The sequence below is a fragment of the Pectinophora gossypiella genome, chromosome 4 (genome assembly GCF_024362695.1).
Source record: "Pectinophora gossypiella chromosome 4, ilPecGoss1.1, whole genome shotgun sequence".
Classification (NCBI taxonomy): domain Eukaryota; kingdom Metazoa; phylum Arthropoda; class Insecta; order Lepidoptera; family Gelechiidae; genus Pectinophora; species Pectinophora gossypiella.
Genome location: NC_065407.1, coordinates 1,758,834 through 1,771,275, shown reverse-complemented (window position 1 = coordinate 1,771,275; position 12,442 = coordinate 1,758,834). Strand labels below are relative to the sequence as shown.

At 37.8% G+C, this 12,442-nt stretch overlaps 1 protein-coding gene across 3 annotated transcripts; it reads left to right on the top strand.

Annotated features, from left to right (window-relative positions):
• Positions 1 to 470: 470 nt before the first annotated feature.
• Positions 471 to 12,406, top strand: LOC126366207 (coiled-coil domain-containing protein 18-like). Of its 3 annotated transcripts, none has more exons than XM_050009220.1 (19): positions 471 to 689; positions 1,731 to 1,796; positions 2,147 to 2,257; positions 2,882 to 2,962; positions 3,411 to 3,446; positions 3,513 to 3,579; positions 4,125 to 4,213; positions 5,064 to 5,232; positions 5,701 to 5,846; positions 6,767 to 6,897; positions 7,790 to 7,940; positions 8,800 to 8,982; positions 9,528 to 9,643; positions 10,059 to 10,306; positions 10,465 to 10,589; positions 10,835 to 10,956; positions 11,030 to 11,141; positions 11,229 to 11,468; positions 11,630 to 12,406. In XM_050009220.1, the coding sequence occupies exons 3-19, from the start codon at positions 2,207 to 2,209 to the stop codon at positions 12,353 to 12,355; spliced, it is 2,793 nt and encodes a 930-aa protein (XP_049865177.1). In that variant the 5' UTR covers positions 471 to 689; positions 1,731 to 1,796; positions 2,147 to 2,206; the 3' UTR covers positions 12,356 to 12,406. The 3 variants fall into 3 exon arrangements, with proteins under 3 accessions (XP_049865177.1, XP_049865176.1, XP_049865178.1); XM_050009219.1 differs by having other exon boundaries at positions 11,030 to 11,147; XM_050009221.1 differs by lacking the exons at positions 471 to 689; positions 1,731 to 1,796; positions 2,147 to 2,257; ... (1 more) ...; positions 3,411 to 3,446; positions 4,125 to 4,213 and having other exon boundaries at positions 3,562 to 3,579; positions 11,030 to 11,147.
• The last annotated feature ends 36 nt before the right edge of the window (positions 12,407 to 12,442 follow it).

The following is a 12,442-nucleotide window of genomic DNA, read 5'->3' as shown; positions in this document are numbered from 1 at the left end:
CAATAACTATACGCGTTACGGAAGTATAATAATTTTATTACATTTCCCGCATCGAAAAATTTTAAGTAATGTAAAAGTAATATGTCAAATAAGGAGGCGGGAGAGGCGAGAAACCAAGGTACGTACCCGGTTGGTTAATACAAATAACAGGGAAAAAAGAGGTAATCTCAAAAACTAAAAGCTTCTTCACAAAATCAATACCCGATTTTATCGGTGAAAAGATTCCCCGTCGATCTTTAGCCAGGATTGTAACCCCAGCCTGGCTGTTTAATAAGTATATTGTGACATACCTAGTAAATTAATTTGTTATGCTAAATGGCGCTATGTCAGTATGTATATAAATGTGTACGCATACTAATTATGATTATATAATGTTATCTGTATTATTCATTACTGATAGGACAACACGTTTCAGAATTTCACAAGGATTGTAACAAGTAACATTATCTCCATTTTTAATAAAGCGGAGAGTTGCCGTTCTACACATAGAATTATTCGTTATTCTATGACAGTAGTTACACTTGAACAAATAAAAAATACTTGTTGTAGTGAGGTGGAGTACTGATGTTGCAGATGTGGTAGGCGATACGGTTCGGGCGCCGCTGAAATGCCGGATCCCCCAACGCCTGCCAGTCAGGCAGAGGTTGGGCCCAGCAAAGAAAGCGCCGGTCAATAATACAGAGGCAGGGGTACGTAATGTCTTTGTAAATATTAATAAAATCGTTTATTACCAACAAACTTCGACATACATCACATTTACTTAAGTACTTACACAAATAAACAACAATAATTACTTATCTAAGTAACATAGAAAAATAAAACAGAATACAAATGTACACTGATGCCGCAGTTCACCGAAAAAAGGCCAAGGTTCAGCGATTAATGATGGTGAGACCTGCAAGAGGCACGTCGACCAGATTTTGCAGACCTCAGTAACAACCAATAGTAGATAACTACAAGATTTAGGGGGCAGACCTGTGGTATATCTATGTTTTTACTTATGGTTTTATGTCATGTCAAAATATGATGGAAAAAAATGCAAATATCGTTATATTGAATATATATTACATAGCCCAGAACACACATTTTCAACCCTCGCTCATTAGGTAAGTATTGAATTAGTCGTGTCGATTGTCAAGTGGATTACTAACCTCACCAATCCTAGAGTCAGGGTTATTATTGAGCCGTCAAAAGCCCCTGACATGGCTCATATAATGATTACTTACTTACATCGGTAAGTAGTAATCGGGACCAACGTCTTGTAACGTACCCTCTGAACCTTGGATCATCTTACTTTCGGCCAATCAGGGGATTAGCTTGTAATGTCTTAACCAAACTAGGTATTAACACAGTAACTTTTTGTGGTACGTATGTTCCCACCGGGATTTGAACCTCACAGGAGTCTCGACTCCTGGGTCGTGAACCAAACGCTCAACAACTGGACTACAGAGACCGTCCAACTTATTTAAGAGCTTTAGGTACCCACTCAAAGAGAAAAGAACGAAGAAATTGAGACTCAAAGCAAATGGAATTCCATAGTCTCTGCTTGAATTTATGGAAAACGCGTGAATTTATGTATGTATGTATGTAAGGTCTAGAAAGTTCTTTGAAAGTATGAAATGCCGGCTCGACAAGCCATTTTTGAGTGTTCTTTTAAAAGTATTAGAATTCATAGACCTCGTGATATCGGCAGGTAGTTTAATACTGTATTAAATTTTATTTCGAAACAGAAACTCAAACACGAAGTCTTCAATTCAAGAGCCGTGCCTAGAACATCACGGCCTCGTTCTTCGGATGTAAGACTTACCTTTACCTATTTAAACCCAGACTCCACCAATGCGGAGATTTGCTGTGCTGTTTATAAAGTTACCACTTACTTACTTACAAATAATGTGTTGATAACGTAATTCTATTATACAAAGTACAGCACAGCACAGCTCACAGTAGTGGAGTTCTAAAGGCCACATTGAAACAATGCACGTGTTTTAACAAATGTCAAATAGCGTTATTGCTTTCTTACATGAATTACTTCGATGTGGGCTTTGGAACAACTCTGTGTTTCAGTCAAATTATTCGTTAATTTCTCTGGGAGCCTTTACTTTGGCTACACCCCGGACACTTCAACAAAAAGCTTCGTTTTGTTTAGTCCCGCCCAAAATCAGCTAATAGGACGAAAGAGGACCTGATATCAGGGAAGCCAGTGTTCATGCCGCGGTCAGTTGTTCGTCCTGACAGGTCACCAGTGCCAAACAACAGAGTGAGTTTCTTTATTTAACAATTTATTGTATCCAGAAGTCTGCACGCCAACCGTGTCGCGCGCTACCCCGTCCGTCGAGCACTTCGACTAATAGACGCACCGAATGCTATCTACGAAGATAGATGTCGTACTTATGGAGATTGGTTGAGACACTCGATATAATATAGTTCGAGACACGCGCGGCGCGGTTGCGAAACTCGAGGGTAGGACAACATCAAGACGACAACAAAAAGAGTGACAAAAGGCGCAACTTCTTAGATAGATAGATATAAAATGCGCAACTTCTTACTTATTCTTCTTCTTTCTTTTTTGTTTTGTTTCTTTTTAGGGTTCCGTACCAAAATGGAAAAAGAAACTTATTTAGTTTGCTTTTATAATTCTTGTTTAAAGTTAATGCTTTAAATTTTGTTTTAAATCTTGTATCCTTTCGGATATCGCTCCAGTTATGAATTTTAGGCCATACTCTAATCGTATGACGTTACGTACTTTGTCTCATATGGCCCAAGATTCATAGACGGAGCGATTTGCACATAACTAACCCAACAGCAGTTTACCACCACACAACGGAAGCACTCAATATTTTTTATAACTTAGGTGAATTTAACAAATAAATCACTATTGCAGAGATCGACAATACCTACTAAGAGAGCAATAAACCAAATGGTTAACGAAGGTAGAGAAATTATAACAGTTCCCCTTGCTCAGGTAAGTTGCAAATTACGATACGAAATTCTCAATGCCAGGAAGGCATAGGTAGGAGACCGTATTACTCCCATGATTTTAAAGGCTACTCATATTGTTGATCGAAGCCTTTACTTTTAGTGACTTTTCATACGGTACCGAAAAAAGATACTTTTTTTGACGGTGATTATTCTAGATTTGCCGCAAATGGAGTAAACTAGTAACGAGTAAATCAACCCTAGTGGCTATAGTGATAAGCCCTGAATGAGGGAAATCGTCGACCACGCCCGCGGTGTCGGTATCGTGGTCCTCATTATAAGATACAATTCGTACAATTCTTTTGTGGAGTACGATTCATCCTTACTAATAAGTTAGTTAGGTTCGGACGGACTTACCCCTACGCCGGTGTTCCCCACACTAGACTATATTGGAAATATTAATCATTTCAAGTTTCAACTGATTTATTTTCCAGAGGCAACTACAAAGGATACAGAAGCTCCCAGACCAGGTAAAAATGCACATTATAAAATTGTCGGTGAAACGCGTGGATAACTACCATAAGTTGCTTTTTCAGGAAACAATAAAAAAACGCGAAGAGCTGGAAATTGAGGCTGACTATTCAAATATACCGGTTGATGAAGGTAACTTGAGAGATTTTATAGTTCTTACGCTATAGAATGGTATGACGACAACAGGACAAAAACGCAGAAGCGTATTGCGAAAGAGGCAGAGCAAGAAAATGTATAGGGGGGTTAAAATGGCCACATCGAAGCAATTCATCTAAGAAAGCAATATCTACGAATTCAATTCAATTCAATTTTTGAAGTACGGGTTCTGTCATCTTCTGTCATCATCTGCACATATAAAAAGTAAGTGCGCAATGCAAACAATTGTCAAATTGCAATATTGCTTTCGTAGACGAACCGACACTGGCAGAATTGTCAAAGATGACAGAAGCCGTACTTCAAAAATTGAATTGAATTCGTAGATTTTGCTTTCAGATGAATTGCTTCGATGTGGCCATTTTAACAACCAAGTACTTAATGTTCTTTATTTTTTTAGGTTTTTATAGATTTTTTTAAGCTCTTGAAAAATAACCCTCTTTGATTAACAATACAACATCGCGGTATTATGTGGTAATGTTTTAGTTCGTGAAATGTGTGTTACTTATAAATATTCGCTTCAGATACACAGAGCGTAATGCAAATAAAAATGAGTTGGCAAGACAAGATGTGTCAGTTTGAGAAGATGAAAATTGAGCTCGACCAACGGCAGGTAGTGTAAAGATAATAAACTAATTAGGTACTTTTTGACCCGTGATTTTGAACATAATATATACCCACAGGGGGGTTAAAATAACCACATCGAAGCAATTCATCTAAGAAAGCAATATTGCTATTTGACAATTGTTTGCATTGCGCACTTTTATATGCGCAAATGTCAAATTGCATTAGTGCTTTCTTAGATGAATTGCTTCGATGTGGCCATTTAAACCTCCCAGATCTGATGAGTTGTTCAATTGGGTCGTGTGTACTAGGTTTCTCTATAACGTCACAGGTTGCTTTTTCATACAAATTCCATAGTAATCTCGTGTTTTGACGTTTAGTAAAAAGTAACCGATTTGACTAGTTGGAGACTAGCCTATTATTTTTCGTAGGCCTATTCTTACCTTAGCTTATCGATCATCGCAGTGTTTCGTAACTTCCATATTTCAATAATATTAGCATAACATTGCCTTACGCCTGTTCCCCAGAACGGGTATGAAGAGGTTCACCAGCTATCTTTAAGCCCCGAATAATAGGGGGTGAGCCTATTGTCGATAACAATACAAACAGGTATACTTTATAGAGCAGAACGCACATAAGATATAACACCGGATATAAGAACCGCATAATGGGCCATCTATGTGTCTAAATGCGGAAAATAGAGCCCACTACCATACCAGCGGATACAAGATAGGTATAGAAATAAAGACAACAGATACAGACAGGCACATCAGGCGGCCTTACAGTTCACGCAGCAACCTTTGGAAGAAAATTTTGTAGAAATATAATCCGTTTTCTTATTTTTCATATTAACTAGGTTTAGCTAATATTGTTACCATGAAGGACTGATACATTTTCAGAAAGGAATCATGGAGCTATACGCCACGTTGAGGAATACCCACAAAATGATGGTGACGCTGGGGCAACAAGCCGAGTTACCATCAGCCGAGGACTTGAGGGTGATGAACGTCGCCAAGCTGTCTCCAGACCAGCTGCTACAGCTGTGTTCTGGGACTAGGCCTCTAGAAGGTAACCCGCATCTTACGTCGCCTTATATTGAAAAACACGTAAAAATAACATCCGAATGTGATATTTGAATAATGCGCTTTTGCTCGGATTGAAATAATTGAAAGAAATTTAGATTTTGTTGATTCTTCAATCTCAGTCATTATTCAAGTAAGAAGATTTTTCAAGTAGACTCTTGCGTGGTTTTCACTTTAAGGCGATGATAACTACAAAACGTTTAAAAATAAACGACAAATAAAAGAAAATATTCAAAATAACAGCCACCGTAGTCCAGTGGTTGGAGACACATCCTGTGGACACATCAAACAAAAAAAAACGTCGTTAGACTCTCCCAAAGAAGTCAAAGAATTGGCCTTTGAGAGTCAAGAATGGAGAATGCTACACCGACAAGAGCTCAATAATTCCTTGAAACATTGCCGACGAAACGTGTTTTAATCACGTTTTTCAACTTGTAAACTTCCCTTATTCTAGAGATTCAGTCAACCAAAGGCCCTGTGACAATCGACATGAACAAGTTGTACGACATGCCTACCAAATTGGTCGCCACCTGCGAGCAAACGTTAATAAAGAGGAAGGAAATCATAGACTGGTTCGAAACGCTCAAAACTGAAGATAAAGTATGCACCTATTAGTACCTACTAGACAGAACGAAAACCCAACGCACACAAAGACGGCACCGGAGGCGTTCTGACACAGCCCGGACACTCTATTCAAAAATTTCGTTATTACAAAGACGAAACACCTCGAGTGTAAGGTCACGAGCATTAATATGTATACACTTTGGTACCATGTCACATTAACTTTTTTGACAAATTGAACTGTAAGTCTCACTAAATGTCAAATATGTTAGTGCGACAGAGTCTTAAAGTGGGTAAGTACATTATATTGCTCATGACTGTACGAGCGACCGAGACAGTCCACGTGCGCTTCCTTACTATTTGTTTCCCTAGGCACTTTGGTGCTTCAACGGTCTGAAGACGAAGCCCGAAGGAACTCTGTTATAATGCTTGGTAGTGTCCCAGGAAAAGAAATATTCTGTGACACTATCGAATCAAAGTAGTGCCAAAGGAGATTGCAAATTTTCCCGTCACACTACCATAGTGTCACGGGAAAGAATGATTTCCCATGACTCGACTGGTAATGCCAAGCAGTAATGCCTAGTGAAACAAAGATTCCTTTTTGCTTTTAATAAAGTGACTCGCAAGTACTCGCAACGCGGGGGTGAGGTAATCCAAGCCATTTCAAGCCCGTAGCGGTGCGGGGCGAAGAGTGTCCTTTCTATACGTAGTATTATTGCTTATAATCTGTGGTTCTGGCGTTCTGAACTGTTTAATTTTTTGGTAATGTTATTTTGTATTGTCTTGCATGCACGCGGGTTTACAGAGAAACCTATACAAACCCCTCACCCCCTCAACGCCACTCGCCGCTCTTATCGCCTCTGTGTGCATTGGATTTACATCATTATTACGTGCCGTACTTATTCTCCATCTGTTTTAAATATTTATAAGCCAATTAACGTCAAGTAATTATTGTTAAGGGCATCAGCATGAGTAAACTAACAAAGAAAATCAACGAATTCAACGCGGAAAACGAAATGTTAAACTGTTCTCTTCAAACTTGCAAAACAGAGTTTTTGAGGGAGCTCAACGAAATTGTTGATTATTTAAGGTAAATGGTTTATCTTTATTCTAATCTTATACTTTATTCTAATCTAACCTACAAGATCCCACTGCTGGGCAACGTCCTCCCCTTCCTCTTCCTCATTTTTTTACAATTTATTTTATTTTGTAATTTAACATAATTATGAATCCATTGCTCGGTCCTTCTGCCCCTGCGGTATGGGTAACTCGTCGCGACGCGATAAAATTTTAAACGTTGTACCGGATGAGAGCCTTTAGCGCTTCCCATTTGTCCGGCCAAGTAGTTAATCCCACCTGCGGCAAATCTACAATAAGTCACGTCAAAAAAAACGCGATAAAATATCGTGAGCTTCTCCCGATAGACGTACGATGAAGGCAGTATTTATAAGTAATTAAGTTTATTGGTGGATTCTCGCATTATCGTAGCAGTGCCACCCACACAGCAGGGTCTATTACATGTCATTATTCAAGCAACTGTCTATCCTAGTGTGACCACGGAAATGTCTTGTAACGCACCTACGATGACCAGTCATGTCACGCTCCATTGAAGGTTTAACGATCGCTAAACGTTTCCGTTCAAGTAGCTAACTTTTTAGTTTCTTGTCAATTTGAGCGGCCAACAGGGCACCCTCAGGCCTTAAATTTTGTACCGGGTGAGAGCTCTCAGCGCTCCCCATTTGTCCAGCCAAGTAGGTGACATTTGCGGCAAACCCACAATTTGAGCGGAATCTAAGCGCACCTTTGGTACTTATATCTTCTCTCGTGTGGGTTGTGAGGTGGAAAACCAACCTCATCAACTCTGATATCAGGGTTACTACTGAGCCGGCAAGGCCCCTGACATTACTCATGCAACGACTACTTACTTACTGATGTAAGCTGTGGCTTAACTTATTTAATAAAATCAAATTATGATTTATCAGACGGGGAGTGAACGAGACTATGGCCCTGCAACTGCGCACAGAAGAGCTCATGTATGAGTTGTCTGATCTCAACTCGCAAAACGTCGATCTGAAGAAACAACTCCACGCGTCAGAACATCTCAAGTCGCAAACTAATAGGCATAGACTTGAGGTAACATTACGTGAAACCACAACATTACGTGATAATTATCGGAGATAAACACATAGATAACATGTAGATAAATATAATCATCATCCTCCTGTCCTTATCTCACTCTAAGTAGGGTCGGTATGACATGTTTTCCTCTTCAATTAATCTCTGTGACTCTATCAGTCGGCATCTCAGTAGTCACAGTATTGGGAGTATTCCACTATTTCCAATGCCGACGGCGGCGGCAAAAAAAAAACGCTGCATCAACTCTTATGACGGCGTGAACATAGAAACTATTTATTTCCTCTTCAGATAAAACCTCGTGCATAGTAGTAATTGAAGCCGCAGTCGCGGTGTGGTTGTAGTACGTGTGAATACACACTTAAAGTGGAAACTGCGTTTTTTTGCCACTATGAAAATAATGGGATATAATTTAGAAAAAACGGCAGTGCCACTATTTCGATTTTGTATTTCCATGGAAATAGTGGGACACACCGACAGTTTTCACATATATAATATCCTTCTTCACAATCCATCTACACTTTCTTGGGTCGTCCGCCACACCATCCATCCACACTCAGAGACCTCATTATAGGTAAACATATAAGTAGTACAATACCTATATGAAAACCTTTTTTAACCCGTAAAGGAAAGGAAGGGAAACCCAGCTCAGGAAATGGTGTTTTCCGAGATATGTGACTTGCTGGATTTCTCGGGTTAGAAGGTCATATATATGGCAGCTGTTCCTGTAAAAATCAGATCTAACAAAAACTTGCAATGCAAGAGGATCCTGTGAAAACAGGATAATGTATTTAATAATTACCAGACACTATTTTAGTGGTGATAGAATAATAAGGCTCTTTGCTCTCAAATTCCATAGGAGTTGGAGAAAGAGTTGAAGGATGAGAAGTGCAAGAAGATGGTGTTTAAAGAGCGGCTAACGAGGGCGGAGGGACAGGTGAAGATCGGCAACGAGCGAGCGGCGCAACTGGAGGCGGCGCTTGAGTTGTCTCGGTCGCAAAATTGGACCCTGGAGCGGACTGTTCAACAGCTACATGAACAAGTAAGTAATGCCTTTAGATAATGATTTATCATCATCACTGGCTGATAAACTGGATACGTGTCTGGTAGCAGACAGTCAGTAGATACTAGTCAAATCTTCTTATTTTTACTAACCGGTAAACCACGAAATAACTATGGATTTCGTATGAAAAGCATATTGTGATGTCATAAAAAATTATTATTACTTTTTCCAGATTAAAATTCATAAATTAGTTAAATAGAAAAACGAAGTGTTTTTCGTCAGTTTTCGAGCTGTATTTATTTAATAGTCAGAATTTCGTAATTTATTATAAGTCCTGGGTTGGCTTTCAAGCCAGAGTTTATTACTATTTTAGCTACAGTTGGTATTACAGCTGGCTCTTAGCTTACATAGCCACCAATAGTCACTTAGTGGCTGCTAATGCCACAATAATATTTTCTCTACACAGCTTCTCAATAAATGTTTCTTGTTTCTTGTTTCTTGTTTCTTGTTTCTTGTTTCTTGTTTCTTGTTTCTTGTTTCTCAATCTAGCGTTTTGAAAATAAATCATTTTTCATTTATTTCAGAATCAAAAGCTTCAAATTGATTTCGACAAAGAGCTGAACAAATTGACGGAATCTATCAGGGACAATACTGTACATTTAGAACAAATTGCCGAAGCTCGTGAGAAATTACAAACGGAGTTAGTATTCAGACCAATGCAAATATATCTAATAATCATAACCAGATTAAGTTATAATACTGAAACCTAATCTAACTTATTAAGAAACTGCATAATTAGAACTATCGATGAAAAAACTCCTTAACTTGTACACCTACCTAAATGTACCTAGGGAAATGTACCTTTTAAACATTTTTATACATATATATTGTTTTAAGTTTACGCGGTTATTATCATAATTAAAACACATAATAACGGGTTCTTACCGCGTATTCGACTCCCGATATTCCACCTACCTACCTACTCCACTCCAATCTCATCAGTCATTCCGTGATCTTGGCACTTGCAACAGTGTCGAAATATCGGGAGTCCCATTTAAACGCGGTAAGAACCCGTTATGTGTTTTAATTACATATATATTATTTTTTAATAACAGGAAAGAAGACTTAGAAAAACGTCTACAAGATCTAACAAAATGTTACGATGACTCTCTTGGCAATATGAAGAAAGAACTTAACGCGAACATATCGAAACTAACTGAAACGGAGAAGAAATTTGACGAAGAGAAAGAAGAACGAAAGAAACTAGAGTCGAAATTAGAGTGTCTCTGTTCTCAGCTTCTGGAGTCTGAACTACGTTACAAAGACGCGCTGAAGCAGCTGCAAGAACAAGATGCACAATTGAGTGAGATAATACTATTTATAAACAATATTTTTTTTGTAAAAAAATCCGAATGGCAATTGACTATAATAACAGTCTTGATATCGGAGTACATTCCTATGTAGATAATTGTTTTTGATTCAGTAGTGAAATGATTGATAAATATTTCTATTTTATTACAGCTAAAGCACTGAGTATCAAAACAGAATGGGAAGCAACAAAAAGAGACTTAGAAATGGCACACATGGAAGTAGATAATTACAGGACTCGCTTGTTGAAACAGAATGAAGCTGTTAAGGAAATCGAAGTACGTGTACCTACGCTATACCCATATGCATTCTCTGGCCTGTTGAAACAGAATTAATCGCACTTTATGAAACAAAAAATGAATTAAGTCTGTACTGAGCGTAAAAAGGATAGATAAATCAATCAACCTTTATAGTTCTGACATTTGAAAAAAAATCTGTTATATATCGAATAAAATGAGTATTAAATAGATATCAATGAAAATCGTTGGACCCTAAACTAATACTAAGGTATTTTACTTTACAGCATAATTTCAAAGAAACATTGAATACCGAAAGGAATTTGAAAGCTGAATTAAAGACTAAAGATGAATATATAAGTGAGCTTGAAAAGAAACAATCACTGTTAGAGGAGCAATTACAGGAAAGGTATTTTTTAATATTCGTTTTTCCCTTATTAAAGGCTGAAGTATGATATTGATTATATTTTATTTGGTTTCAGTGAAACAAAAATGGAGTCCTATGAAAATCAATTGGCTTCTCTTAAAACTCACATATCGCAATTGCAAGAGGACTTTGGAGAATTTGAAAATTTGAACCAGCTGCACGATATGGTTATGGTGGTTTTTTTGGCTTCATTGGTTATTTTATTGTTTGAAGCCAAATTGTTAATTATACTCATATTTTGTTTTTGTTTACAGTTGAATCAACAGCGTACAAAACTAGCAGAAGCTACTCGACAAAATAGTGAGCTGGCCGATGCATTGGCGAAGAAAGAGGTTGAGATAGAGAGTCAACTAGAACATTTGGCAGAACAAGAAGGCCTGCTGGAACAGAGAGAGGGGGTTATCAAGATGTACACAGAAAAAGAAGAAGAACAGTCTAATATTATTAAGTTACTCCGAACAAATTTGGAGATAAGGACGCAAGCCGACGCAGATGTAAGTCATTCTACTACACTGTGTTTTGTAATGTAATACTGTAAATTAAAACAATCCCATTTCGTGTAGTCAGAAGTACAGCACCGCTTGTAATACCCACTTAATTTAAATAGCAATTTATAATAGTTTACGACGTACTTACTAAATTTATTACTTTTTAGCTCTCTCAACAACTGATAGAAAAGAACTCCGAAATTGAATCACTTATTACAAATTTAGAGACAAGGAAACAACAAATATCGCAATTGGAAAAAATAATCCTTACTTTAGAAGAGCAATTACGTAAAGTACACTTACAAAGAAGGAAAGATCAGGAGAAAATGTCCTTGTTAGAGAAAGCAATTACAGACTATGAATCCTATCACATTGATGCCAAACGTAGCATTGAAGAACCAGTCGACAACTTGGATAACTTAATAAAAATTCTTGAAGATGAATTGGGCACTTCCTTTGACCACAAACCTGAATACAACAAACCACTACAAAAGAAAAAGTATGACGATCGCAGAAAACATGAAAAGATGGAGGGTATGAATCAGGATATTCGTAATGTTTCACTATATCCAACAGAACAAGATAATATGCCATCGAAAATAATAGTCGGAAATTACGGAAAGACATATAACATACCGCCTAGTGATGACCGGGATATAGATCGTAAGAAAGGTGCAGCGAACATTGAGACGCAAAAGTGGCAGTCAAGCCCGGAACACCCCATCACGTTAACTCCGACACCACACAAAGATATAACTCCTTATAGAGGAATAATTCCTGTGGTACACCAAACAGCAGAACAATACTTATCAAGAAATTTACAGTTTTTGATGACAAATCAACGAGATGATAAAAAAAGTAAAATGTTTAAGTTTGCCGGCCATAGGCTTTAGGCTTTAAATTGTGTTGTATTATGTGTTCGTTTTGTCAGCTATAAATTTTTTGTAACGTCATATACTTAGCAATAAAACAAAATTTTA

What these genes read in the sequence shown, in the direction of transcription:
- LOC126366207 (XM_050009219.1), top strand. Translation starts at nt 2,207, where the DNA reads ATGCCGCGGTCAGTTGTTCGTCCTGACAGGTCACCAGTGCCAAACAAC. An exon ending in CGCTCAAAACTGAAGATAAA is followed by an intron (nt 5,847 to 6,766) that starts GTATGCACCTAT and finishes ATTATTGTTAAG; the next exon opens with GGCATCAGCATGAGTAAACT. An exon ending in GAGGAGCAATTACAGGAAAG is followed by an intron (nt 10,957 to 11,029) that starts GTATTTTTTAAT and finishes ATTTGGTTTCAG; the next exon opens with TGAAACAAAAATGGAGTCCT.